Source organism: Bubalus kerabau, chromosome 11, assembly GCF_029407905.1.
Source record: "Bubalus kerabau isolate K-KA32 ecotype Philippines breed swamp buffalo chromosome 11, PCC_UOA_SB_1v2, whole genome shotgun sequence".
In the NCBI taxonomy this organism is placed as follows: Eukaryota; Metazoa; Chordata; class Mammalia; order Artiodactyla; family Bovidae; genus Bubalus; species Bubalus kerabau.
In genome coordinates, this window is record NC_073634.1 from 90,683,165 (window position 1) to 90,709,640 (window position 26,476).

At 40.2% G+C, this 26,476-nt stretch overlaps 1 protein-coding gene across 4 annotated transcripts in view; it reads left to right on the forward strand.

The window, feature by feature from the left end:
• The window catches only part of ADAM17 (ADAM metallopeptidase domain 17), a 44,567-nt gene that overhangs the window by 7,637 nt on the left and 10,454 nt on the right, over positions 1-26,476 (forward strand). For 2 of the 4 annotated variants that reach the window (XM_055540962.1, XM_055540963.1), the window contains exons 2-13: positions 7,197-7,329; positions 8,578-8,708; positions 9,575-9,663; positions 11,931-12,099; positions 13,606-13,739; positions 16,073-16,162; positions 18,045-18,158; positions 19,675-19,819; positions 19,933-20,021; positions 22,750-22,902; positions 24,679-24,878; positions 25,876-25,979. In XM_055540962.1, the coding sequence (XP_055396937.1) occupies positions 7,197-7,329; positions 8,578-8,708; positions 9,575-9,663; positions 11,931-12,099; positions 13,606-13,739; positions 16,073-16,162; positions 18,045-18,158; positions 19,675-19,819; positions 19,933-20,021; positions 22,750-22,902; positions 24,679-24,878; positions 25,876-25,979 (1,551 nt within the window). Of the gene's footprint in view, positions 1-7,196; positions 7,330-8,577; positions 8,709-9,574; positions 9,664-11,930; positions 12,100-13,585; positions 13,740-16,072; positions 16,163-18,039; positions 18,159-19,674; positions 19,820-19,932; positions 20,022-22,749; positions 22,903-24,678; positions 24,879-25,875; positions 25,980-26,476 lie in introns of those variants that run through there. The other 2 variants (XM_055540964.1, XM_055540965.1) reach the window with 2 other exon arrangements.

The following is a 26,476-nucleotide window of genomic DNA, read 5'->3' on the forward strand; positions in this document are numbered from 1 at the left end:
TCCTGAGTCTTGATCTTCAGCCTTCTGGTTCCAACCAGTCAGGTCTGCGTTCTGGTGGTCAGCTTGTCGTCACCATCCTCCGCCGGGGAAGGGGGAGGTGTCCTAGTTCCTGCAGAACAACTCAGGGGTTTATGTCGTTTTGTATATCCCTGGAGGAGGAACTCGGACTCTGTTGTTTCTTGGCTGCTTTTTCTTTGTTTCTGCAGTCCCTTACTTCTCTAATTAGTAATTGCCTGAATCTGCCGTTTGGAACTCAGGGAATGCTTGGGAGGCTAAAGCCTTTTCTACAAACAAGCAACAGGAGACAGAAAGGCTTTTGTACCTGGGAGGGTCCTGCTTGGTTTCAGTCCTAAGTTTTGGATAGAGAGGTGAAGTTTTGGATAGAGAGGTTGATCATAAGCTCAGCAAGAGAACTTTGTTTTAGGGGATTTGGTTTCACAGTCAGGATGAAATTTCCAATTGATACCTGTTGCCCTTGTCCAAAGTCCTGCGTCCTTAATTCAGTTCCCTGACCAGACCTCTGCCTGCCTCTCCAGCCTCCCACCTGTTCATATTCTCCCTGTCAGTCTGCCCTCCAGCCTCCCTGACTTGCTTTCAGGTCTCTGAGTGTATGATGTTCTGTATTTCTTGTGGACCTCAGCATAGATATGCCCTCACTGAGAACCCTGTCCTTTTCTTCTCTTGGCCGCCTCCTCCTCCTTTTGGTTTTAACTTCAATGCTGTTCTCTGGGGAAGCATCCATGGCTTGCCACACAGGTCATGCTCCCTCTGTGTCCTTTTATAACTTCTTGCAGTTTCCTCTCCCTAGACTTGTGAAGTACTTTATCGTGATTTTTTTGGGGGGGGGGGGTGGTATCATGCTGTTTCTCCCAAAGTCACAATATTGGAAATATATCTTCTTTCTCTCCATTAATATCCCTAGTGCTTGGAAGGTGGGAGGTTTTCAGTAAAATATTTGTTGAGTAAATGAGTAGGTGGGGTCTGGTGGAAAGGGGAGGAGTACGTGCAGGATGTGTTTGTAAGAAAGGGGTGGGGGTGGAAGGCCTTAAAAAGGAGTGAGAGTCAGGTCCCTGAGGAGGACTAGGCAGAAGAGGCCAAGTGAGGGAAAATAACGTGTGGCAGTGGAGAGCTGAGAGGTTTGGCAGGAGATCCTAAATGATGCAGTACTCTTGAATAGCGCACTGTATTGTTGTGGAGTAACAGGCAAATTTGGCCTTGGAATACGGAATGAAGCAGGGCAAAGGCTAATAGAGTTTTGCCAAGAGAATGCACTGGTCATAGCAAACACCTTCTTCCAACAACACAAGAAAAGATTCTACACATGGACATCTCCAGATGGTCAACACCGAAATCAGATTGATTATATTCTTTGCAGCCAAAGATGGAGAAGCTCTATGCAGTCAGCAAAAACAAGACCAGGAACTGACTGTGGCTCAGACCATGAACTCCTTATTGCCAAATTCAGACTTAAACTGAAGAAAGTAGGGAAAACCACTAGACCATTCAGGTATGACCTAAATCAAATCCCTTATGATTATACAGCAGAAGTGAGAAATAGAATTTAAGGGCCTAGATCTGATAGATAGAGTGCCTGATGAACTATGGACTGAGGTTCATGACATTGTACAGGAGACAGGGATCAAGACCATCCCCATGGAAAAGAAATGCAAAAAAGCAAAATGGCTGTCTAGGGAGGCCTTACAAATAGCTGTGAAAAGAAGAGAAGCGAAAAGCAATAGAGAAAAGGAAAGATATAAGCATCTGAATGCAGAGTTCCAAAGAATAGCAAGAAGAGAGAAGAAAGCCTTTCTCAGCAATCAATGCAAAGATATAGAGGAAACCAACAGAATGGGAAAGACTAGAGATCTCTTCAAGAAAATTAGAGATACCAAGGGAACATTTCATGCAAAGCTGGGCTCAGTAAAGGACAGAAATGGTATGGACCTAACAAGCAGAAGATATTAAAAAGAGGTGGCAAGAATACACAGAAGAACTGTACAAAAAAGATCTTCACATCTAAGATAATCACGATGGTGTGATCACTCACCTAGAGCCAGACACCTTGGAATGTGAAGTCAAGTGGGCCTTAGAAAACATCACTATGAACAAAGCTAGTGGAGGTGATGGAATTCCAGTTGAGCTATTTCAAATCCTGAAAGATGATGCCGTGAAAGTGTTGCACTCAATATGCCAGCAAATTTGGAAAACTCAGCAGTGGCCACAGGACTGGAAAAGGTCAGTTTTCATTCCAATCCCAAAGAAAGACAATGCCAAAGAATGCTCAAACTACCGCACAATTGCACTCATCTCACATGCTAGTAAAGTAATGCTCAAAATTCTCCAAGCCAGGCTTCAGCAATATGTGAACCGTGAACTTCCAGATGTTCAAGCTGGTTTTAGAAAAAGCAGAGGAACCAGATGTTCAAGCTGGTTTTAGAAAAGGCAGAGGAACCAGAGATCAAATTGCCAACATCTGCTGGATCATGGGAAAAGCAAGAGAGTTCCAGAAAAACATCTATTTCTGCTTTATTGACTATGCCAAAGCCCTTGACTGTGTGGATCACAATAAACTGTGGAAAATTCTTCAAGAGATGGGAATCCCAGACCACCTGACCTGCCTCTTGCGAAACCTGTATGCAGGTCAGGAAGCAACAGTTAGAACTGGACATGGAACAACAGACTGGTTCCAAATAGGAAAAGGAGTACATCAAGGCTGTATATTGTCAGACTGCTTATTTAACTTCTATGCAGAGTACATCATGAGAAACACTGGGCTGGAAGAAGCACAAGCTGGAATCAAGATTGCCGGGAGAAATATCAATAACCTCAGATACGCAGATGACACCACCCTTATGGCAGAAAGTGAAGAGGAACTCAAAAGCCTCTTGATGAAAGTGAAAGACAAGAGTGAAAAAGTTGGCTTCGTGGCAAATAGATGGGGAAACAGGGTCAGACTTTATTTTTTTGGGCTCCAAAATCACTGCAGATGGTGATTGCAGCCATGAAATTAAAAGACGCTTACTCCTTGGAAGGAAAGTTATGACCAAGCTAGACAGCATATTAAAAAGCAGAGACATTACCTTGCCAACAAAGGTCCGTCTAGTCAAGGCTATGGTTTTTCCAGTAGCCATGTATGGATGTGAGAGTTGGACTATGAAGAAGGCTGAGCACCGAAGAATTGATGCTTTTGAACTGTGGTGTTGGAGAAGACTATCCAACCAGTCCATTCTAAAGGAGATCAGCCCTGGGATTTCTTTGGAAGGAATGATGCTAAAGCTGAAACTCCAGTACTTTGGCCACCTCATGCGAAGAGTTGACTCATTGGAAAAGACTCTGATGCTGGGAGGGATTGAGGGCAGGAGGAGAAGGGGGACGACAGAGGGTGAGATGGCTGGATGGCATCACCGACTCGATGGACGTGAGTCTGAGTGAACTCCGGGAGTTGGTGATGGACAGGGAGGCCTGGCGTGCTGCGATTCATGGGGTCGCAAAGAGTCGGACATGACTGAGCTACTGAACTGAACTGAGTCCCTAAGTCATGTCCGACTCTCTTCGATTCCATGGACCCTATCCTGCCAGGCTCCTCTGTCCTTAGAATTTTTCAGGCGCAAATGCTGGAGTGGGTTGTCATTTCCTTCTCCAGGGGATCCTCCTGATCAAATCTAAGTCTTCTGCATTGGCAGACAGATTCTTTACCACTGAGCCATCAGGGAAGCCCACTATACTGTATTACTACAGTATAAATTACATGCTGTACTCTTTTAAATAGTGTCTTTTTCCAGTTTGTGTTTGTAGCAGCTGAAATGAGAAAAGCTCTGTTGTTCAGGGTGATTGCTGGAGCAACTTGTAGGAAGCGAGGAAATTGTTCTCATGTGGACAGTGCTGGGCAGCCGTTGAGTTTCTGAAAGAGAGAACATGAAGGTGACCTGAGCTGATAAGATCATTCTCTTAGCATTGTCTGGTATTGACTGTCGTAAACTCTACCGCAGGAAGTTACGGGTTTTATATTTAAGTTTTTGGAGATTTTTGGATTTGGATGGGGGATATAGAAATTCTTTTGAAAAAGCTATGGAAAATTGGATCACCAGTAGTTGGTGAAGTGCCGTGAAATACTGAGCATCTGAGAGGTTACTGCTTGCATAAGAGCAGGAGCTCAAGAGTCCAGGACAAGAGGCGTCTGCTGTCTGTCTGTAATGGCTGCAGGCTGGTTAAAAAGAGGGTAAATTACAGTGGAAACGTATTAGTTAAGTACTTTAACATGCTTTAGCTAATTCCCTTTTAAAAGTGCTTATTATAGAAAAATACCTAAAGATAACCAGTGATGTTACTATCTTGCTCTTATTTTTTTCCTAGCCCTATTTTTGTACATAGTTAAGGTCATGCAATATGAATAGATTTTAAAATCTACCTTTGTTTGTTTAATATTATAGCATAAGTATTTTCTTATGTTCTTAAAATCTGTTATTGACAGCTTTTAAATGGTTGCAGATTTCTTTTCTTTGTCATTAGGAAGTGCTGTCACTTCTCTGTTTGCCAGGTACTTAGTTTGTTTCCAGTTTTTTGTTCTTAAAACTAATGCAAGACTGAACAGTGAACATCTTTGCGCTTGAAGATTTTTCCCTTCACTTTGAGCTGTTCCTTAGTTGCCTAGTTCAGTGGTTCTTAGACTGCGGTGAACGTCAGCATCACCTGGAGGCACCTTAAGCACAAATGCCTGGGCCCTTTGCCTAGAATTTCCGATTGTGGAGAACTGAGGAGAAAACAGATTCCCAGGTGGTACTGGTTGTGGGGAGCACATTCTGAGAACAACTAGCCTGTATCGTTGACAATAAAACTATAGTATTCCAGTCAGTAGGAGTGATTATGATCTTGAGTGAAACTCAGTCCATGTACCAACCTGTATCAAGGAAGTTGAAGGGCTAAAGGATTGTGTCAGCATCTCAGCATTGAGAATTTGTGCAATTTGGGAACGTGGGAACGTGGGAGTGCTGTTTTGTGCCGGGTTCTGTGCCAGGTGTCGTGAGGTAAGGATACTGTGATTTTAAAACGGAGCTCACTTTTGCCCGTCTTACAGTCCATTTGTGAGGTAAGACAAATATAACTCAAAAATGCAGAAGAGAGGTGTAAACAAAAGGCTGCAGAATTCAGAGGGAGGCAGAATCATGTTTGATTGACACATCAAAAAGGAGGCGGCCAAGAAGTGGAGGGTCCAGGAAGAGCTAGGCTATTTTTAAACAGTTTCAAAGTTGAAATCAATAAAGGTTGAGGTTTTCAGCCAGACAGGCCCCAGTTCAAATCCTTGTACTGTGCTATGTTAGCTCTCTGATACTCTTCTCTCTGTTTCTTCATGTGTAAGGTAGGGAAATATCCCAAGGATGTTTGTGAAGATAACGTGAAATGCCTAGTATGGAGTCTTGTAGGAGACAAAACACTCAAATTGTTGAATAAATGACAAGCTTCTTGAAGGTTTTTCATTGTGCCTGTAAGCATTATAATTAGCAAGGTCAAGTCACCAGTAACCATCCATTGGCATAAAGGAGATCTACGCCTTCTGAAACAGCTTTCCTCTGGAATAAAATTAAAAGGCAAATTTTTGTTAACAGAAAATGGGTGGTACCCAATGAGTGTGAAATTTGCTACCCCTTTAATCTTGAGTTAGAGCCTTGAATGGACTTTGATTAAATCTCCTTTGCCTACATAGCAGTGTGCCTCCGCAGGTTTGCTTGAATGCAAGAGGGAGGCGTTTTCCCTTCTTCGGCCACTCTGGACACTGGCCCTCCCTGCTGTCTGCCTCTGCTCCCCTACTCATGCCCACAGCACTGGCGTGGGTGTTTTTGAGTGTTGTCTGTCTCTCCCACTGCTGTAGGCAAGGACTTTGCTCGTTGAATGCTGTATCTTAGCCCTTAGACCAGTGGTTGGCTCATAGTGAATGAATGGATGAAAGAACCAGTTGAGGGTATTTAGAAGAGGATGGAGAAAAGTATAGGGTAGATTCTTTTAAAAATGGTTTTGTGAGCATTTTTAACTGCAGCAGCAACAGACTTGTATTTTAAGCTCCTGCTGCTCTATTTTGAGGACATTCTAAGTCCACTGGAATGATTTTGAATACCGTTGCTTCTGCAGTGATAGTTGTTGAGAGAAAAGGAAACATCGGCTCAAGTATTTTTAGACAGTTTTTACAGAGACTTAAGTCACTGAAAGTGTCTTCCAGAAACCTTCCTGACTGTGGGAGAGACAGCAGAGTTGCTATTGATAAAGTGACTTCCACCTACAGTGTTTACTCTGCCAAACAGGAACTTTCAGGCTTGTTCTGCCTTTGCGGCAGTGCAGCTTTGCTTTTCTTGGGTTCCAAGTCAGTCTGGTGAAAAAGTGTTAGATTTCTTTTCTTAGGGATTCGTTTGGTCTTAGCACTGCACTTCTTGGTGTCCCATGGGATGCTTTTCTGCGTCTGTTGAGGGCACAGTGATAGAGATATCACCACTGTTTTGCTTTCTAATTTGGAGTATGTTTTTTTCTATAAAAGATTTGCTTTCCCAGTTTGGTTTGCCCAGACCACTGGTACATTTGTTGCTCATTGTTACTTTACATCAAGTGGTAAGGAATTGATGTTGCCCAGATGGGTAGTGGGCAGGTCATGTAGGCAGCCTTGTTCTTAGAAATTCTGAACATATAGCCATAAATGCCTTGAATTTAGAAGTTAGTTCATTGCATACTATGATATTCTCTGAGGTATTAAAATTATTAGGACATGGACATGGACTCACGTTCACGTGTCCCAGGTCTCTTTCCAGAACCCACTCGTTTGACCTGGGAACTCGGAAGGCTCACACCTCTACTCGCTTCCTGTTTCTCAAGTCTCTTCTGTCTGTACCCCTCCCTTCTTTCTCATGCCATTTGTTTCCTGGAAAAATTGGGTCATTTGTTTTGCAGGAATGGAACATTCTGGGTGTGGCTGGTGACTTCCTAAGGTGGTTATTTAATTTGGCAACCTCTAATCCCTTTTTGTCTTAAAAACTGTAAGTTTGCTCTTAATTAGATTCAGGGGTATGTGAGTGTGTGTGTGTGTGTTTGATAAGAATACTTTGATACTGCTGGGACATTACATCAGGAAGAGTTTGTTGTTTGACTCTCGTTTTAATGATACTACAATTGATTCGTAGGTTTCAGTGTTAATAATCTTTTTACCTTTATTTCAGAAAAGCTTGATTCTTTGCTCTCAGACTACGATATCCTCTCCTTATCCAATATCCAGCAGCACTCTGTGAGAAAAAGGGAGCTGCAGGCCTCGACACACTTAGAAACACTGCTGACTTTTTCAGCCTTGAAAAGGTAATTTCAAGTATTCATAAAATAATGTTGGGGCAGTGGGGTACTTGGTTTGGTAAAAGCAGAAAAATTGGAGTGTCTAATTAAATCTTAGAAAGTTACATTGTAAAGATTTGTGATTAGTATAATTATAGTCTGTCCTGCTTCTTGTAATAATGTATTGCTTAAAATTCATACTAATGACTATTTTTTAAAAGTTAAATGTGTGTTCCAAAAGTGTTAATGATGGTTGTTTATTGTTGTTTAATGATGGTATAATTTATTTTTTGGAATTCTGACAAAGAATTTTAATTAATTGAATCGTTGTAATACTTTGGTGCTGCTTTAGAATTGTCAGCCTTATACTGAGTACTGTCTTCATTTTATATATGAAGACACTGAGCTTTAGAGATAAAGGATTTATTTAGCTCACAGCCTAGTGGTGAGCTGGGTCTACAATTCAGTGCTCTTTCCTCATTGAATTGCTCTTATGTCATAGCATACATGGATAGATGTGTGGTCTATTTGGTCATTAATTTTAATATCTCATGTTTTGCAGATGTAAATTTGTTAGATAATTACAGGCCTCTTTTCCAAAGTCTTTTTAGAGTTTCATTCATATCAAAAAATAAACATCAGGGGGATATAAATGGGCTGACTTTTTCTTTATACATGGGATAGGCCTTCTCCAACAAGTATTTTAAAGTAATATATGTACCTAGCTTTAAAAAAAACTACAGAGGGGTGTCCCTGATAGTCCAGTGGTTAAGACTCCAGGCCTCCACTGCAGGGGGTGAGGGTTCAATCCCTGGTGGGGGAACTAAGATCTCTTAGGGCTTGGGGCCCCCACTCCCTAAAAATCCAGACAGCAAGTATAAGAGGTTTTTACTTCTAATTCTGTTACACTTCCCAGACCCAGCAAGTTTCCTTATAAGCTTCCAAAAGATTTTAATGAGTATTTTTTGCATATAGATCTATATATGTGTAGGTGATATGGATAGCATAGAGTTACCTCATTTTTAACAGCTGCATAAATATTCCTGTTTTTAGTACCTTGCAGATGGGATATTGTTTAGTCAAAGTGATTTTCCCCCCTGTATAACAAACAGTGCTCCGGGGAATATCTTTATAAATATACTTTGTCTAGGGATCCTTTTAGGATACATTCCTAAAAGGTAAATTACTGTATTGGGTCAGGGGTGTACATGTTATAAGTGCTTATTGATGTTGACATGTTTATGTGCTTCAAGTTGAGATGCATTCTTTCTTTAGGCATTTTAAATTATACCTGACATCAAGTACTGAACGCTTTTCCAAAAATTTCAAAGTCGTGGTGGTAGATGGGAAAGATGAAAGGGAGTACCCCGTCAAATGGCAGGACTTCTTTAGCGGACACGTGGTTGGTGAGTAGGTGTTCATTTGTGTATGGACAGAGGAGCCTGGAGGGCTACAGTCCGTGGGGTCACAAGGAGTTGGACATGACTGAGTGACTAACACTGCTACCACTGCTGGGAGGTTGGGTGTCCAGATTAAACTAGAGTTGTAGTTTCTTTTTTGAGGGGAGGAGAATGGGGTGGCAAAGAAGTTCTATTGTTTGTCTCTTTTATTTGAGCTTTGTAAGTCTGGAAGCAGAAGCATGCAAACAGGAGGAAATGGGTATTATCCAGCATGTCATTACTGATTGGGTATTTTCATCGTACAATAGAGTTCCTCTTAAGTCATATGAATTTAACCTCCTTTTGTCTCCAGGACTGTAGACTTCCCTTATGAGATTGTAAACAAGGAAGATGGGATCATAGATCAATTATTTTACCTTTTATCATGTATTTATTTAATAAATTATATTAAACAAGCAATTGCAGTTTACTTCTGGAAATTTTTCTGCAATAAGAAAAAAAAATGGCCCTAAAATACTCAAAAAGTATAGTTCCAGACCTGTATATTCTAGATCATGCTTTCTGCCTCCTGTCTTACCCCAGAGTAGGTAAAGTTATTCCAGAAGAAAATTTGTACTTTCTTCTGTTTTGTAACACACTGTAGATAATTCTCATAGGAGACCTGAGGGAAAGAGGCCGGTTTCAGATGACTAGAGTTGAGATTCCTCCTCGGGAGTGAGAATACCCACCCACTTTCTGGGCCTGTCTTCCTTAGATCTCCACGGTGCCTGGGCGAATTCCACGCTGTAGAAGGGTGTGGTTGATTTTTGTCGACAGTAGTGCATAGTTTTTTTGGCTTAAATTTTTAAAATAATGGCTATTTTTTTTTTAAGGTGAACCTGACTCTAGGGTTCTAGCACACATTGGAGATGATGATATTACAATAAGAATCAACACAGATGGGGCAGAATATAATATAGAGGTAAGTCTGCTTGTCAGTTTTTTTTCAAGGAGCATATGTCTCTCATTTTTAGAAAGCCATTTCACAGTTGTTTCAGGAAGAAAAAGGTCTTTAATTACACTTCTTTTTTCCTTGTATTTAAATTTTATTTTTTTAAGACCAGAAAAATAGATGAAAAACTTTTAAAAAAACATATCTAAGATACTGTCACAGGACGCACTCTGTATTTTTAAGTACAACAATTGAGAGAAAGTCACATGTGCGATGGATAATAGAAGAGGAAACTTTCTTTCCCTCCTCTTTTCTTTATTCTTTCTCTTAATAATCTCCAAAAGGTAAAACTTTTCAAAGATGAAAGGGAAATCTCTTTCCTAGATGCTCTAGAAGTACGTGGTCAATAAAAGATGACCGTTCATAGTCTGAGAAGTTAAAAGACGAAGCTATAGGACACTCAGGCTCTGACCACTCTTTCATTGAAACCCTAGCAGTTGAAACCAAGCCCAAAGGAGCCACGTTTGTGTGAGACACATCACTGCATATCAGATACCGGTCCAGAAAACAAACCGTTTGCTTCTGATTTGTGGATTGAAGTGTTTTCTGCGTCTCTAGAGAATACTCTGGAACATGAACACATGTTCTTTGAGGTTGCCACAGAAGGGAAACAGCTGGAGAATTCCACAGGGGAATATTATGGGCCAGGCTTAGAAGTGGCCTGCGTCACTTCTGCCCACGTTCCAGAACTCTTGTCTCTGATCTGCCTACAGAAGAGGCTGGAAAAGCTAACCTCCTGTGCTCAGAAAGATAAACAGTGGGGGGAGTGTTTCAGAGCATTGTTTCTGCCACAGTGCACATGTTTGCTTATTTCCTTAAGATCATCTTTTCTTAGTCCAAAAATGTGTGCATTTAGTACCCAAGTTGGTGATGGTGGTTAGTCACTTAGTTGTGTCTGACTCTTTTGACCCACTGGACTGTAGCCTGCCAGGCTCCTCTGTCCATGAGATTTCTCAGGCAGGAATACTGGAGTGGGTTGCCATTTCCTTCTCCAGGGGATCTTCTGACCCAGGGCTTGAACCCATGTCTCCTGCATCACAGGTGGTCTCCTGAATTGCAGGAGGATTCTTTATTGCTGAGCCACCAGGGGAAGCCCTAAGATCCAAGTTAAATTTTCTCAGATTCCTCACTTTTCCAAATAATTCCCTTTGGGACAGTTAGGAATTCTGTTTTTATTCATTCGTCTCTGTTTCACCAAGTACAAAAATGATCATAATTAACATTTTCCTGTGAAATGGTCACTTAAAAGTAAACTCATCAGGTTTGTTGAAGGACTTGAGCATGAGATTAGTAATTTTTAAATTGATCAAGTGGTTTATTACTCACTTAGAAGTTCACTGTCTGCTTCCCACCCCCAACTCTGCCAGCTCTAGGAAATCACTAATCTATTCTCTGTTTATATTTGTTTTTTTGTTTCCTTAGATTTGCTTGGTCAACCCATATAAATGGAATCACACAACATGTGATCTTTTGGTGTCTGGCTACTTTCATTTAGAATGTTTTTGATGTTCATTCATCTTATAGCATGTGTCAAGTACACCATTTCTCTTTATTGCCAAATAATATTCCATTGTTTGGATATACCACATTTTGTTTATTGATTCATCAGTTGGATATTTGCATTGTGTCTACTATTCGGCTGTTATGACTAATCCTGCTATGAACATTTTTGAACAGGTTTTTATGTGAGCTTAAGTTTTCATTGCTCTTGGGTATGTAATATACTAGGAATGGAATTGTTGGGTCATATGGTAACTCCTTTTTTAACTTTTTATGAAACTGCTGCACTGTTTTCCATAGTGACTGCAGTTTACATCCTCAGCATTTTACATTTACTGCATTCTGTATTTCATATTCCATTCTCATGAGCAGTAGATGAGGGTTTCTCCACCTCCTTGCCAATTGTTGTTATATGTCTTACTTGTTGTTATATGTCTTTTTGATTACAGCTATTGTAGTGGATATGGTGTCCTTCAGTTTTTGATTTTCATTTCTGTGATGGATATGGAGATACCAGATGCACAGATACACAGACATAGCATCTTTTTTTGTGTGAGCTATCTAATTCTGATGAGACCAGTGTCCTTACAGAGAAGAACTTGGTCTTGACTAGTCAGTTTACTTAACCTGGAAATGAATGTTACTGATATCTAAAAATAGGCAAAGAATGGTATAAGAATTTAATAGTTAAGCATTTTTGTATTTTCCATCTCAGTTATATTTGTTTTCTATTTTAGCCGCTTTGGAGACTAATTAATGATACCCAAGACAAAAGAATGTTAGTTTATAAATCTGAAGATATCAAGAATGTTTCACGTTTGCAGTCTCCAAAAGTGTGTGGTTATATAAAGGCAAATAATGAAGAGTTGCTTCCAGAAGGCCTGGTAGATAGCGAGCCACCTGATGGTAAGATGAAAAACATACATTTCAAATAAAAAGCAAGCATAACAGCTGTCTTCAGTAGGGGTGGTTGTTAGTTGATTTAAAAAAAAAAAAGAACGTGATTATCAAGTAACTATAGTATTAATTTTGGCTTGAAAATAGTTTTGTTCAGGAGAGATCAGGTATGTTCAGGGTGGTATGGCTATAGACAGGAAACAATATTGTTCAGAAATTTCTTAAGTTACATTTTTTTGCCTGTAATAATTGAAAACACTAGAAAAAAGATTGGGGAAAGGGGATTATTCAATTGAATACTCTGAGGAAAAACATTTTCATTAGCAGGTATTTAGAAATGACAGAATAGTACTGTGAAAAAACAATCTTCAGATACGTTTATAAGAAATCAGTTGGTAGCAAGAGGGGTATGTTTTGTTTAAAAGAAGATTAGCAGCCCTGGGACAGATGAATTTAGAGTGTTTTAAAGATCGTCTACCCATTTATTGCTGTTTTATTTAAAGATCAAGTTTTTTTAGAAAGATGGTAACAATAACCCTGTATGCAAGACAGCAAAAGAGACACAGATGTGTAGAACAGTCTTTTGGACTCTGTGGGAGAGGGAGAGGGTGGGTTGATTTGGGAGAATGGCATTGAAACATGTATAATATCATATATGAAACGAATCGCCAGTCCAGGTTCAATGCATGATACAGGATGCTCGGGGCTGGTGCACTGGGATGACCCAGAGGGATGGTACAGGGAGGGAGGTGGGAGGGGGGTTCAGGATGGGGAACACGTGTACACCCATGGCGGACTCATGTTGCTATATGGCAAAACCAATACAATATTGTAAAGTAATTAACCTCCAATTAAAAAAAAAAATCAAGTTTTGTTTTATTTTTAAATTTTTTTCTGGCCATGCCAAGTGGCCTGTGGATCCTAATTCTCTGCCTGGGGATCAAACCTGCACCTGGTACACTGGAAGTGCGGAGTCTTAACCGCTGCGCTGCCAGGGAAGTCCCCTCACTAATTTTTTAATGTCGGATTATCTGGATATTTTTACTGTTATTTTAGTTAATTTGTAGACTTCTTCTAGAAGAAAATGACACCTCCATAGTCAAGCAATAGATAGGTGGTTATTTTATTCTGTGAAGTACTTTTACACTTTTCCTTGCTTTTGAATTCTACACTTTTTTTTTTAAACTTTTTTATTATTACTGTTTTTTTGGCGGCGCCACAAGGCATGCGGGATCTTAGTTCCTCAGCCAGGGACTGATCTGCGCCCTTGCAGCGGCAGTGCGGAGTCTTCACCCCTGGAATGCCAGGGAAGTCCCTTGAATTCTACAGTTTGAAAACCTCATCCTTAATTTTCACTTTTCTTTCTCCAAATTTTTCTTGTTCAAGATATTGTTAAGGACACTGAGCTCAAATAATATTTGTTTCAAAAATATGCTAGATTTAAAAATTTGCTATAAAAAAAAACTCCTTGTTTTGGTGAATTTTGATTTAATAGTGCATCCAAATTCATATTAGAGCTTGTTCATCGGGTGAAGAGACGAGCTGACCCTAATCCCTTGAAGAACACGTGTAAATTATTGGTGGTAGCAGATCATCGCTTTTACAAATACATGGGCAGAGGGGAAGAGAGTACAACTACCAACTACTTGGTGAGTATTTGACAGTGGAGGATGTAATGGGCAGAAACGTTCCTTAAGTGGGCAAGTGCCATTTAAGAGAAGACTGCTGTAATTTGAAATGTCATGAAATGAGATCAGTTTCAGATGGTTTGTGATTTCCTAGAATATTTGAGGTCTATGACCTGAGGTTCTTAACATTATTTAAACAATAATGCAGTTTGATTATTGTTAGTTGTTGATGCTATTTTCAAATTTTTGAAAACCATTTTACTTTTCAACTAGGCTTTTCTGCACATCAGAATTTTTATGCATATTATGTTTAAGGAAAGTTCATAACGTAGACCTTCTGTCTTTATAGACCTGAACTCTGTGAAAACGTCACTGTTGTGATGACGTGGTCCCCTTGGTGGGACATATGGGTGTATACTCCAGAGTGGGGGGAAGAAGTATCTGTATGAACTTGTGCGTGTTCTTTTTGCTTATATGTGTCTATCAGAGGGATTGGTCACTTGGTTTGTATCATGTAAAATATCTAATCGTTAGACGGTAACTGGGTGAAATAAATGGAACTGTAGTGGCGTAACTGTAGCGCAGAGATTTGAAGGCAAGATTACAGAACCACTGATGCTGGATTTTTCAGCATTTACTATTGTCATTTTAAAAGTCAAGGGAATCATATTTCATTGACATTTTTTATCAGTCTGACCTCATTCCTCGTGATCACTTGGCAGTGACTGAAGTGACGTTGAGGGAGTTAAAGAGAATGTGGCTATTCATTCTGTAGTGCTGCAGAGCCCAGTGCAGCAAAGCCGTCTTTCTCCGCGCCTTGCTGGCCCCATACTGTGCTTTTTTTGTGCCCTTCTTTCCCTTGCCCTCCATGTCAAGTAATTTTATTACGAGGGTAGTAGGAGTAGTGTGTGAAGTCACTATAGGTCTTGTTCCTAAGTAAGAAACTCTTTCTTTTTTAAATTAATTTGTTTATTGGCTGTGCTGGGTCTTGGTTGCTGTGCGGGCTTTTCTCTAGTTGCAGCGAGTTACTCTCCTGTTGGGATGCTTGGGCTTCTCATTGCTGTGGCTTCTCTTGTTGGGGAGCATAGATTCAACAGTTGCGTGCTCAGGTGTAGGGCTCAGCTGCTCCACAGCATGTGGGATCATCCTGGATCAGAGACTGAACCTGTGTCTCCTGCATTGGCAGGCAGATTCTTTACCACCACGCTACCAGGGAAGCCTAGGTATTCTTTCTTGAGAGGCTACTTTTCTTAGTGTGGGTTTTGTATTAGGGGCTGTTAGTTTACTTCTTTGTTCATTATACCAGGAATATGAATATAATGTAAGGTCTTGTCTTAGAAATTGCATTTCTCTTTTTCTTTTGGCTGCTCTAGGTCTTTGTTGCTGAGTGTGGACTTTGTCTAGTTGCGACTTGCAGGCTCTAGAGCATGCGGGCTTCAATAATTGTGGCACACAGGCTTAGTTACTGGGCAGCATGTGGGATCTTCCAAGACCAGGGATTGAACCTGTGTCCCTTGCATTGGCAGGCAGGGTCCTAACCACTGGACCACATGGAATTCCCAGAAATTGAATTTCTTGGTCTTAGAGTTACCATAAGCAAAGAACAATTTCTTAGACCTGTAACATGCTTCTCAGTTGCCAGAACAAACCTTGTTTACCCAGTTTGAACAGTAAAGTCTTCTCTTAAGGAAAAGATAGGTAATGCGTATCTTGTTCCTACTGTAGTTTGGATCATACTTGGCTATTATACTGTCCCTCCTCCCTCAGTGGTTTCTACTCTACCTCTCCCCCCACCCCCATCAGAGGATGGGAGAGAGGAGACATGGTGAGAGCTCACTCCTGTTTCTGCCTTGTGCTTGGGTGCTGAACTTTGCCTAGGGAGGGTCTGGGATAGTGGTGGTGGTATGTGCCACTGCTCCTTACTACTTTCTGAAGGATTTTTTTTTTTTTTTTGAAGTATGTGGCAAGAGATAGAGTGAACAGAGTACTTCTTTGGGCTATTTTAGGTAAACTGACTATTAACTTTGATTTCCATAGTTGAGTGGCAGTTTTTAAAAAAAAACCCATTACTTGATATTTCCATTCTTTATGCAGTTGATTACCTGAAATTGGGGGTTAATTGTGCAACTGCTTTATTCTGGTAACATTTTAAGTTTGAGGCTAGGAATAATTTCTTTGATAGAACTGTCAACGTTAAGAGTAACATCCTAATGTCAGTTTTTTTACTTGGTGAAACTTTTACAGTGGTATTTAAATTGATTTTTTTTTTTAATCCCTGAAGAACTTATATTAGACCACAAAGAATGGTAAAATATACATAATGTCTTTCTCTTACTCTCTTTTTATACACACAGATAGAGCTAATTGACAGAGTTGATGACATCTATCGAAACACTTCATGGGACAATGCAGGTTTTAAAGGTTATGGAATACAGATAGAACAGGTATTTATCAATGGATGTTTGTTATAATGTTCAACTAAGTTGCGTGGTATAAATATTTGTCACTTGTATTAACAGCCCAGAAACTTATCTTCTACTTTAATCATGAATTAATATTCTGATATGTCAGTGATTTTTATCTGATAAACTTAAGTGTTTTGATACTATTTATAGATTATGAAATATTCTGTTCTTAGGCTTCTTTTAGGCAGGAAACCTTATGCTACTAAGATCTTCCCTTTTTTCTGAATTCATGGCCTTTTTTCTTCTGTGTTGCTTTACTTTTGATTATGCTTAATGTCTTTAGTTAGAATTCTAACACATTGTTGAAGCCTTAGAAAATTCATTCAACAATGCTATAGGTATGTTTTCAAGGCATTTATACATATAGAACCATTAGATCTCTTTTCCTAAGAATCTTCTGAGTTCCTATCTGTTAATGATGTCCATCACTGATGTATTGATGTCATCCTAATTATATCACATAGTAAAAATTGTTCCAAATTGATAAGACTTGTTATTAACAAGTATTCTGAAATTGGTTATTACTTTGGACAGATATTTTGACATGTAAATTAAGGAAATTATCTCTTTTTTATCAGGTTGTTTGTACTAAAGTAGCCATATTACAGGTTCTGTAGTGTAGACTGTAGAGAACAAAAAGAAAAAAGCTTTTGAAATCATGTATCATACTTTTAATAAATGTTACACCTTTATAGTACTTGTATAAAACTAAGAATTATTTTTCCCTTTTCCATTTTCTTTTACTCTTTTGCATTTCCTTTTTAAAGTTTTTATTTGAATAGGTAATATATACACATGGTACAAAAGCCAGTGAAAAGTAAGTCTCCTCAGCTACCTGTTGTCAAACCAGTTCCTTTCCCCAGAGACATCCATGTCGCTAGTTTCATCCACATCTCCCCAGAGATATTTTATGCATGTATAGCATGTGTTTGTCTGTGTGTGGTACGTTGTACTCTTTTGCACCTTGCTTTTTCATTTCATGAATATGTTGATGATTATCCCATTATGATACAATAAAGGTGTCTCACTTTAAAATAGCTGCAGCATATTTGAATTTTAGCAGACCAATAAATAAAGCTGCTTTTTGCTGTAGGAATTTGGAACCCATTTGAAAAAAACTAGATCTGGTAGGAGATTGAAATACCAGCTTCTTTAATGAAGATAGGTGGGTTGGAGAATGTGGTTTAGATGTGCAGTCACAGTGGTCTCCCACCTAGTTCATCCCAGAATGGATCTTGATCACCCAGTACTAGAGCTTCAGAGCCCACCCCAGTGAGTTTACCACTCGGAGGGGGAGCAGACTGCAGTATCCCCTCTGTAGGCAGGCAGATATGGAAGAGATGCCAGAAACAGTGAGCTGAGCATGACTTTGTTCCTTTCTGCATTAGCCTTTGGAAAGAAACCAACATCCCTTTTTTTTTTTTTTTAAAGTAGGATTAATATGAATTTGTGCTATATGTATAAGGAAAAACTCCTTTTTTTTTTTTTCCTTTTTTTTGCTCATGTGTCTGTGGTGTGCAGAGCTGTACATCTCATTCTTATCTCTGAATCACTGGAATAAATGATTTTAGGCTCATGGAACCTAGGTTTTTTTTTTTTTTCCAACTAAATGAAGAAATAAAATGGAGCACACTTACAATTTATAAATCATTCTTTGACATATTTTTCATACCATTTTGCTTCTCGGTTTGTTTTTAATCATTGGATGTTAGAATTGAAGAATTTTATGGAATTTTGACTCTAAAACTTTTTTTTTTTTTAAGAATGGTCAATGGTCTTTTTTAGTTGAAACAATGCAGTATTATTTTAGTCTTGTGAACTTTTCTGAAGTGTTCTAAGTGTTTTATCTTTTTAAGTATAGATTCGCATTCTCAAGTCTCCACAAGTGGTAAAACCTGGTGAAAGGCACTTCAATATGGCAAAAAGTTACCCAAATGAAGAAAAAGATGCTTGGGATGTGAAGATGTTGCTAGAGGTAGGTCATGGAACCCTGAGTGTGATACTGTTTAACACCATTCTGTGATTTCTAAAAATATGGGTCATGTCTGTGTTAATGAGGGGATGTCTTAGAGGTGGTGAGCACCAGGGTCAGCACACCCCAGCTGATCCAGTGGTGACCTCTTCCCCTGTCGCTGGGCAGACAGCAAGGTGGAAAGAACTGAAAGCGAAAATTGCTAAAAAGCAATGCTTCTTAATGGTAAAATTTCTGCGAATCTAGTGAAGTAATGGGGCTTTAGGAGATAAATGGATATCCACCTTATTCTGAATAAATTTCTTATACATGATTTTGTTAATTCAGGTCTCTTTGAAGCTTATTAGTCGATCTCTGAGGTCAGTAATTACCAAATGGTATGAAAATGTATTAGATGGTAGAGGTGTAATGTGGAGATCTGAAAGTACTCTAGGAAATTTTAAATTTGTGTGTTTTTATTCTGGTAACTAAGGATAACATAAATACTGTATGCCATATGGATTCTTGTCCTGACAAGATACAATTTATCATTTTTGTCCCTGGGTCTCTGTCTATGGGCTTCCCTAGTAGCTCAGATGGTAAAGCATCCGCCTGCAATGCAGGAGACACAGGTTCGATCCCTGGGTTGGGAAGATTCCCCTGGAGAAGGAAATGGCAACCCATTCCAGTATTCTTGCCTGGAGAATTTCATGGACAGAGGAGCCTGGCAGGCTACATACAGTCCATGGGGTTGCAGAGTTGGACACGACTAAGTGACTAACACACACGCTGTCTATACCTTTGCTTTGTTGTAAAATGGCCTTCTGTGAAGTGATAGCATTTATCTTCTGTGTTGTTAACATGTTAGCTTCCCATGGCTGCTGTAACAGATTACCGCAAATTTAGTGGCTTAAAACAGCACTTTGTTTATCTGATGGTTTCTAGGCTTAGTCCATGCACAGTGTGGCTCATCTGGATTCTCCGGTTAGAGTCTCACAAGACTGAAGTGAAGTCAGGTTTTCAAAGCTTGAGGGGAATTAAGGCTGTTATTAGTTTGAGATCCATAGAGTGTTGTATCTGTGTAATATTACTTAGCCATGAAAAAGAATGAAATTTTGCTATCTGCAACAACAGGGATGGATGTATAGGGTCTTATGATAAGTAAATAAGTTAGAGAAGGATACTGTGTGATACCATTTATATATGCGATCCATAAATACAGCAAACTAGTGAATGTGGTGACAAAGAAATACTCACAGATATAGAGAACAAACCAGTGGTTACCAGTGGGGAGAGGGAAAGGGCAATATAGGGGTAGGGGATGAAGAGGTGCAAACTGTTAAGTATAAAATAAGCTACAAGGATATACTGTACAACACGGAAATATAGCCAGTATTTTATAACAACTATACTTTGGCTTTAAAAAAATGTAAAAAAATGCAGTTGTACAGTATGGTAGTATTCTGGAATATTTAGTTGAAACATCTCTTAGTCTGATGTAACTGTTAATCTAATTAAGAGCACTTTGTTTTTTTAAAAGCAATTTAGTTTTGATATTGCTGAAGAAGCATCGAAAGTCTGCCTAGCACATCTTTTCACGTACCAAGATTTTGATATGGGAACCCTTGGCTTAGCTTATGTTGGTTCTCCCAGAGCGAACAGTCACGGAGGTGTTTGTCCAAAGGGTAAGTTTTCCATTTGTTGTGTGAAATATGTGGGAATAGCAAGGTGATTGGATTATGATATAATTATGTCATTATAATTATTGAACAAGCCATTTGTTTTTTTTTTCCTGTAGCTTATTACAGTCCAATTGGAAAGAAAAACATCTATTTGAATAGTGGTTTGACCAGCACAAAAAATTATGGTAAAACCATCCTTACAAAGGTATGTTCTTCAAGTTTTAAAAGAGTAGATTTTGAGTTTATTGTAGTGGGACCTCAGCAGTTACATATTTATGTAGATATCTTTTTAAAAAGTAATGCATACTGTTCTTTGTCTCTGCCTAAACAGATATATGTTTTTAGTGACAAATATGAAAAGTATAAAGAAGAAATATTGTCAGCTGTCAAACTTCTTTTGAGACCAGTTGGTATTATTGGTTTTCCTAAAGACATCCTTTCTGGAGCCCTTCATCTGCAGCTCCTGATAAAGGACTGCTATCCAGAACATATAAGGAGTATACTGAAAACTCAAAAATAAAAAAAACGAACAACCCAATTTTAAAATAGGCCAAAGATCTTAATAAATACCTTACCAAAGAAGATATACAGATGGTAAATAAGCATAATGAAAAGATGCTCAATACTGTACGTTATTAGGCAGTTGCAAATCAAAACAAGGAGAGCCCGTTATAAAACTAATAGAATTGCTAATATCCAAAGTAGTGATAATACCAAATGCTAGTGAGGATGTGGAACAACATAAATTCTCATACATTGCTGGTGGGAATGCAAAATGGTATTAATACAATTGCTTAGGAAGACAGTGTGGCAGTGTCTCAGAAAAATAAACATGCTCTGGTGTTACATTGGACTCAGCACCCTTAGTATGTAGTCAAAGGAGTCCTCACAGAAACCTACCGGTGGATGTTTATAACGGCTTTATTAGTGATTGCCAAGACTTGGAAGCAACCAAGATGTCTTTCTGTAGGTGAATGGATAAACAAACTGGTACATCCAGATAATGGAATACTATTAAGCACTTTAAAAAAGAGCTATCAAGTTATAAACACATGGAGTAACCATAAATGTATATTATATATATTTTTTGGAGGCCAGGGATGCTGCTAAACCGCCTATAATATACAAGACAGCACCACCACCCGCCACAAGCACGCAAAATAATTGTCTGGCCCAAAGAGTCAATATATTATTAAGTAGAAGAAGCCAAGGAGAAGGCAATGGGAACCCACTCCAGTACTTTTGCCTGGAAAATCCCATGGATGGAGGAGCCTGGTGGGCTGCAGTCCATGGGGTCGTGAAGAGTCGGACATGACTGAGTGACTTCACTTTTACTTTTCGCTTTCATGCATTGGAGAAGGAAATGGCAACCCACTCCAATGTTCTTGCCTGGAGAATCCCAGGGACGGGGGAGCCTGGTGGGCTGCCATCTATGGGGTCTCACAGAGTCAGACACAACTGAAGCGACTTAGCAGCAGCAGCAGAAGACAATCTGTTTGATTCTGTCTATATGACATTCTGTAAAAGGCAAAGCCATGGGGGCAGTAAAATGATGAGTGGTTGCCAAGAGTGGAGGGAGGGATGAGTAGGTGGAGTACAGAGGGTTTTCTTTCAGGTGTTGAAACTGTTCTGTATACTTTAGTGATGGATATAAAACATTTTGTGGGGACTTCTCTGACAGTCCAGTGGTTAAGATTCTGCCTTCCAATGCAGGGGGTACAGGTTTGATCCCTTGTCAGGAAGCTAAGATCCCACATGCCCCATGGCCAAAAAACCAAAACATAAAACAAGTAATATTGTAAAAAATTCAATAAAAACTTTAAAAATAGTCCACATCAAAAATAATTTTTTTAAAAAAGAAAAGACGTTATATGTTTGCCAAAACCCATAGAAAGTACAACACAAAGAGCAAACCTAATATAAATTACGGACTTTGGTGAATTAAAAAAAAAAAAGTGAAATGGGATGAAAGAAGAAAATATGATAAGCAGTTCTTAAAATGTTAGTCTGTTTTTTTGAAGTGGATTGGAGAATCCACTAATGAATTTTTCCAAAGCATAGTATGGAATTACTTCCCCATATTGAACCTTTGGGATTTGAATATTTTTTGCTAAAAATGCAAAGTTTTCTTTACTACCATTTTAATATTAACACTTGGAAATCTTCAACACATTGGTTTCAGAATTGGGACTCTTTGTTTTAAAAAAAACATACAGTGTCTTGTAAAATATGTATAGATTATTTTCATGTCCATGGAGTGATTTCCCCCCTCCCATCTCAGGGGAAAAAAAAATCAGTAATTTGTTATCTCATGCAGTTAAATATGGGAAATTTTTTAGCTTTACTGGCTAAATTTACCATTCTATTCAGATAGAACTCCTCTGGTGATCTGATAGGTTCAGTACAACCCTTCAACTGGATTCTGAACAAAATTCTGAACCTCTAGGTCTAGGTCACTGTCATTGGACAGGAATTCAGTCACTGGGATAAGGAACATTGTTTTGCTCTTCTTTAGTTGTCTAGTTTTAACCTTCCCGCCACACTTAGATCTAACGGGAGTGTGACTGAGATGAGAGGTGGGAGGGCGAGGGGCTTGGGTGATTGGTTATTAGCTCTTTGGTTTATCAGTGCCAGGCAGTTTTGGAATGGCCAGTGTTTGGTTCCACATTGAGTGTTCCAGTCTATCTTTTAATTTATATTTTCTCACATTGATTTAAATTCATCCATGTAATACTACTTAACAGTATTCAATACAATCTTAAATATTCCATTTAATTTCTATAACTGATAGAAGAAGTCATAGTCCAGCTGTTGCCCTGTTGTTGATCTGAATCTGACTGATCAGGTCCCATTTAAGAGAGTGGAGCCCAGCTGGCCACAGCAGGTGATGGTTAGGTGTTAGGAAGTAACGTTTTCCCTGTGTGATCCTTCAGGAAGCTGACCTCGTTACAACTCACGAATTGGGGCACAACTTTGGAGCAGAGCACGACCCAGATGGTCTGGCGGAATGTGCCCCAAATGAGGACCAGGGGGGGAAGTATGTCATGTACCCCATAGCTGTGAGCGGCGACCACGAGAACAATAAGGTACGTGTCTTCTGGCGCTTTTGTTTTTAATGTGATTAGGGAAGAAGAGATGATGCTGAATGATAAGAGAGCCCAGAAAAGCTTTCCATTCGTGCTGCAGTCCATGGGGTCACAAAGAGTCAGACATGACTGAGTGACTGAACAGCAGCAGCTAGGGATGGAATTGCACGTTACCAAGCACCCTGAAACGTGGTCCATCTAAATCTGCTCATTTGGACTGTGCGTTGTCAAGATTAATCATGTGTTGCTTTGAGCTGTATGGAAAGTTAATTATTTAATGCCTTGCACTGGAATCCTAATTTGCAGGGACTGGTGGGCTTAGACTTTCACTTAAAATTTTCTTTCATTTATAAGCGTATCATTCATATTAGCTCTACATTGCTTCATAATTTGCATATTTTAATAAACTTTTGCAACAAAATATGTAATTTGCCAGATGTAAGTGTCTTGTGGGTAAGGCGCTTGCCTTTCTGGTTTACAGCTCTGTCTCCAATGCTCATTCAGGGTACCTGGTATGCAGTAAATAATATTTACTTTGTCAAGTAAGTAGAGAGATCATATTCTGTTGAAGGTGTCTGGAATACTCGACACTCGTTGACTTGGGACATGGGAAACAGCTTCAGAGACTTCCTGAGAGTGGCTGTGACTCACTCGTAGAGTCTGAACTGAAAGTCTTCATAGATGTCTGTCTGGTCCTTTTTCCGTTTTGCAAGAGAATGGAAAGTGGGGCTGAAAATTCCAAGCTTCTAACCATGGCTTGGTCTTTCTGGTGACCATTGCCCACTCAGGAGCCCACTCAGAGTCTGCTCATTACGACAAAAGACACTCCTATTACCTAGGAAATTATGGAGGTTTCAGGAGCTCTGTGCCAGGAGCTGTGGCCAGAGACGAGTGTATGTTTTATACTGTCTTATGAGGGTCTTGTGCTCTCTGCTCCTCAGGGGTCTTATGGCACTTGTTTGGGTGGCAGATGAAGCCATTTTAGTCATTTGCAGACTGTGGAGGCCCTACCTCTAAAAGTACTCAGGCTGAGTTTTACCCAAATCTTGTTCTGCTTTTCTTGATATTTTCAAATTGTTTGGGAACTGGACTCTATTTTAGAGCATCAGGAAAAATGCCCAAATGTAGGTCATTTCTATGGTTTTGCATATCAAGTGGACAAGCTAGGGGTCAGCTGTAGCAACTCAAACTTAAGATCTTGGGAACCCATGAAGACGTTTAGGTAATAATTTGGAATTTAATCTTTTAATAGACTACATATATACATACACACACACATATATATGAAGTATCACACCTCTTACTAAACTCAGCTGTTAAAACACTTTAAACATGGATGACTGATGTAAATTCAGAGAATCAGAGCAGACGTGTTCTGCAGGCCTGGATCATTGTATCTAGGAAGACAGGGGTCTGCCCGGTTCCCAGTGTCCCCGCAGTGGGGCCACTCTGAGTGGGGCCACTCTCGGCCACTGAGTCACTGAGCTTAGTCTGGTGACTCTGCTCATGCCTGACTGGTGGAGGTGTTTGGTCTCCGCATTTGTGTAGCTTACTTTCCTGTGAAGAATTTTAGGCTCTTCACCAAATTCACATAATGTTTCTAGCCTCCTGCCGAGGAAGGTGCCAGCAAATGGCATTTAAAGGCAACAGTGAACCTGATAAGCCTTCAAGCTGGTTCTGGTTGTGGCTTTTGCGTTAAAGTTTGTCCCTGGAGAATAAGCGCTTACCTGAATTTTTATGTTATCTTGGGTCCTGTGTGGCCTTTCTTCTCTTAAGATGTTTTCAAACTGCAGTAAACAGTCCATCTATAAGACCATTGAAAGCAAGTCCCAGGAGTGTTTCCAGGAACGCAGCAACAAAGTGTGCGGGAACTCCAGGGTGGACGAGGGCGAGGAGTGCGACCCCGGCATCATGTACCTCAACAACGACACGTGCTGCAACAGCGACTGCACGCTGAGGCCGGGTGTGCAGTGCAGGTGAGGGCTGCGGCACGCCAGGCGTGCGGGCGCCCAGCGAGGGATGCCCAGAACCGTGGGCTGAAAACCAGGGCCTTTAGAATCCTTAGAGGGCCTGTGAAAGTGTGTGTCTACCCCTGTACAGCAAAAAAAATGTTTTCTGGAAAGCAGTTTGACATTCCATGACAAATCCTCGGTCTTGCATCCTCTCTGCTGTAGCGATGCCGTGGTACAGAGAATCCTAAGGAAGCAGAGATGTACGAAGATGACTTAGCAAGGAGGTTTATGGCCACATTCTTTCATAACAACAATTCTGGGACATAAACTCATTACTTGTATCTATGGTGTAGAATAGCCTTAAAGAATGCTGTTGAATCACAGAAACCAAATGTGGAGGAAGGTTTAGTTACAAATCTCTAACTTATTACAGGTTACAAGTTAGAAAGAAGTCTTATATTCCCATTTTTAATGTCCTGTGCCTGGCTGAGAAGTAGAGGGGGTAGCTTTAATTTATGGCAGATTGAACTGTATACAGTGCATATTAACACTGTAAGTACTGACCAGGCTGCCTAGTTTCTTGACTACCGATTGCCTTGTGGGGTGGGTTTTTGTTTTTGTTTTTTTTTTTTGCTTTAATTTTTGGCTGGGTCATGTGGCATGAGGGATCTTAGCTCCCTGACCAAGTATTGAAAACTGATGCACCCTGCATTGGGAGGTCACTGGAGCACCAGGGAAGTCCCTTTTAAAAAAAGTCACTTTAAAAAAAAAATCTATTAAGTGAATGAAAACCAAGGACACCAAGGTGGTTTAAAGATGAGTCACTGTGGACCACTCTGCTGCCCGTGTCTGCATCAGAAAGGGCAGAGGGACCATGTCTGGTGGTGCCAGCACCTGGGAGTCTGTGCAGGAGTGGGTGGCCTCAGGAGGCTCTGCCCTGCCCTCTCGGGGCCTGTGGCGTGACCGTAGTCTGCGCTGTGATGCTGGCCGTTGACTTGGACTGTGTGCTCTTCCTCTGCAGTGACAGGAACAGTCCTTGCTGTAAAAACTGTCAGTTCGAGACGGCCCAGAAGAAGTGCCAAGAGGCCATTAACGCTACTTGCAAAGGCGTGTCTTATTGTACAGGTATGTCCTCCTGGTGGATCTCTTAGAATAATTTGTTCAGATGGGCATGCCTGCGTTTGAAAGCAGAGTTGGGTTTCATTCAGATGACTCGAACCTTTTACCTCACGGACAGAGTTGAGTTGATTGCAGCACGCTTCGCATTGGTCACTGCAGGACCTGCGATCATTCACTTCCATTCTCCTTTCCTTCATAGGCATCAGCTTTAGTGTCTTTGATACTTGCCTGGATAGGTGTATGTCCTTGAGATAGTGTTATTTTTTGTTGCTGTTGTTGTTGAGTTGCTAAGTTGTTTGTCCAACTCTTTGTGATCCCATGGACTATAGCCCACCAGGCTCCTCTGACCATGGGATTTCCCAGGCAGGGATGCTGGGGTGGGTTGTCATTTCCTCCTCCAAGGATCTTCCTGACCCAGGGGTTGAACCTGCATCTCTGCATCTCCTGCATTGGCAGGCAGAGTCTTTACCACTGAGCCACCTGAGAAGCCCGTTATTTTCTGT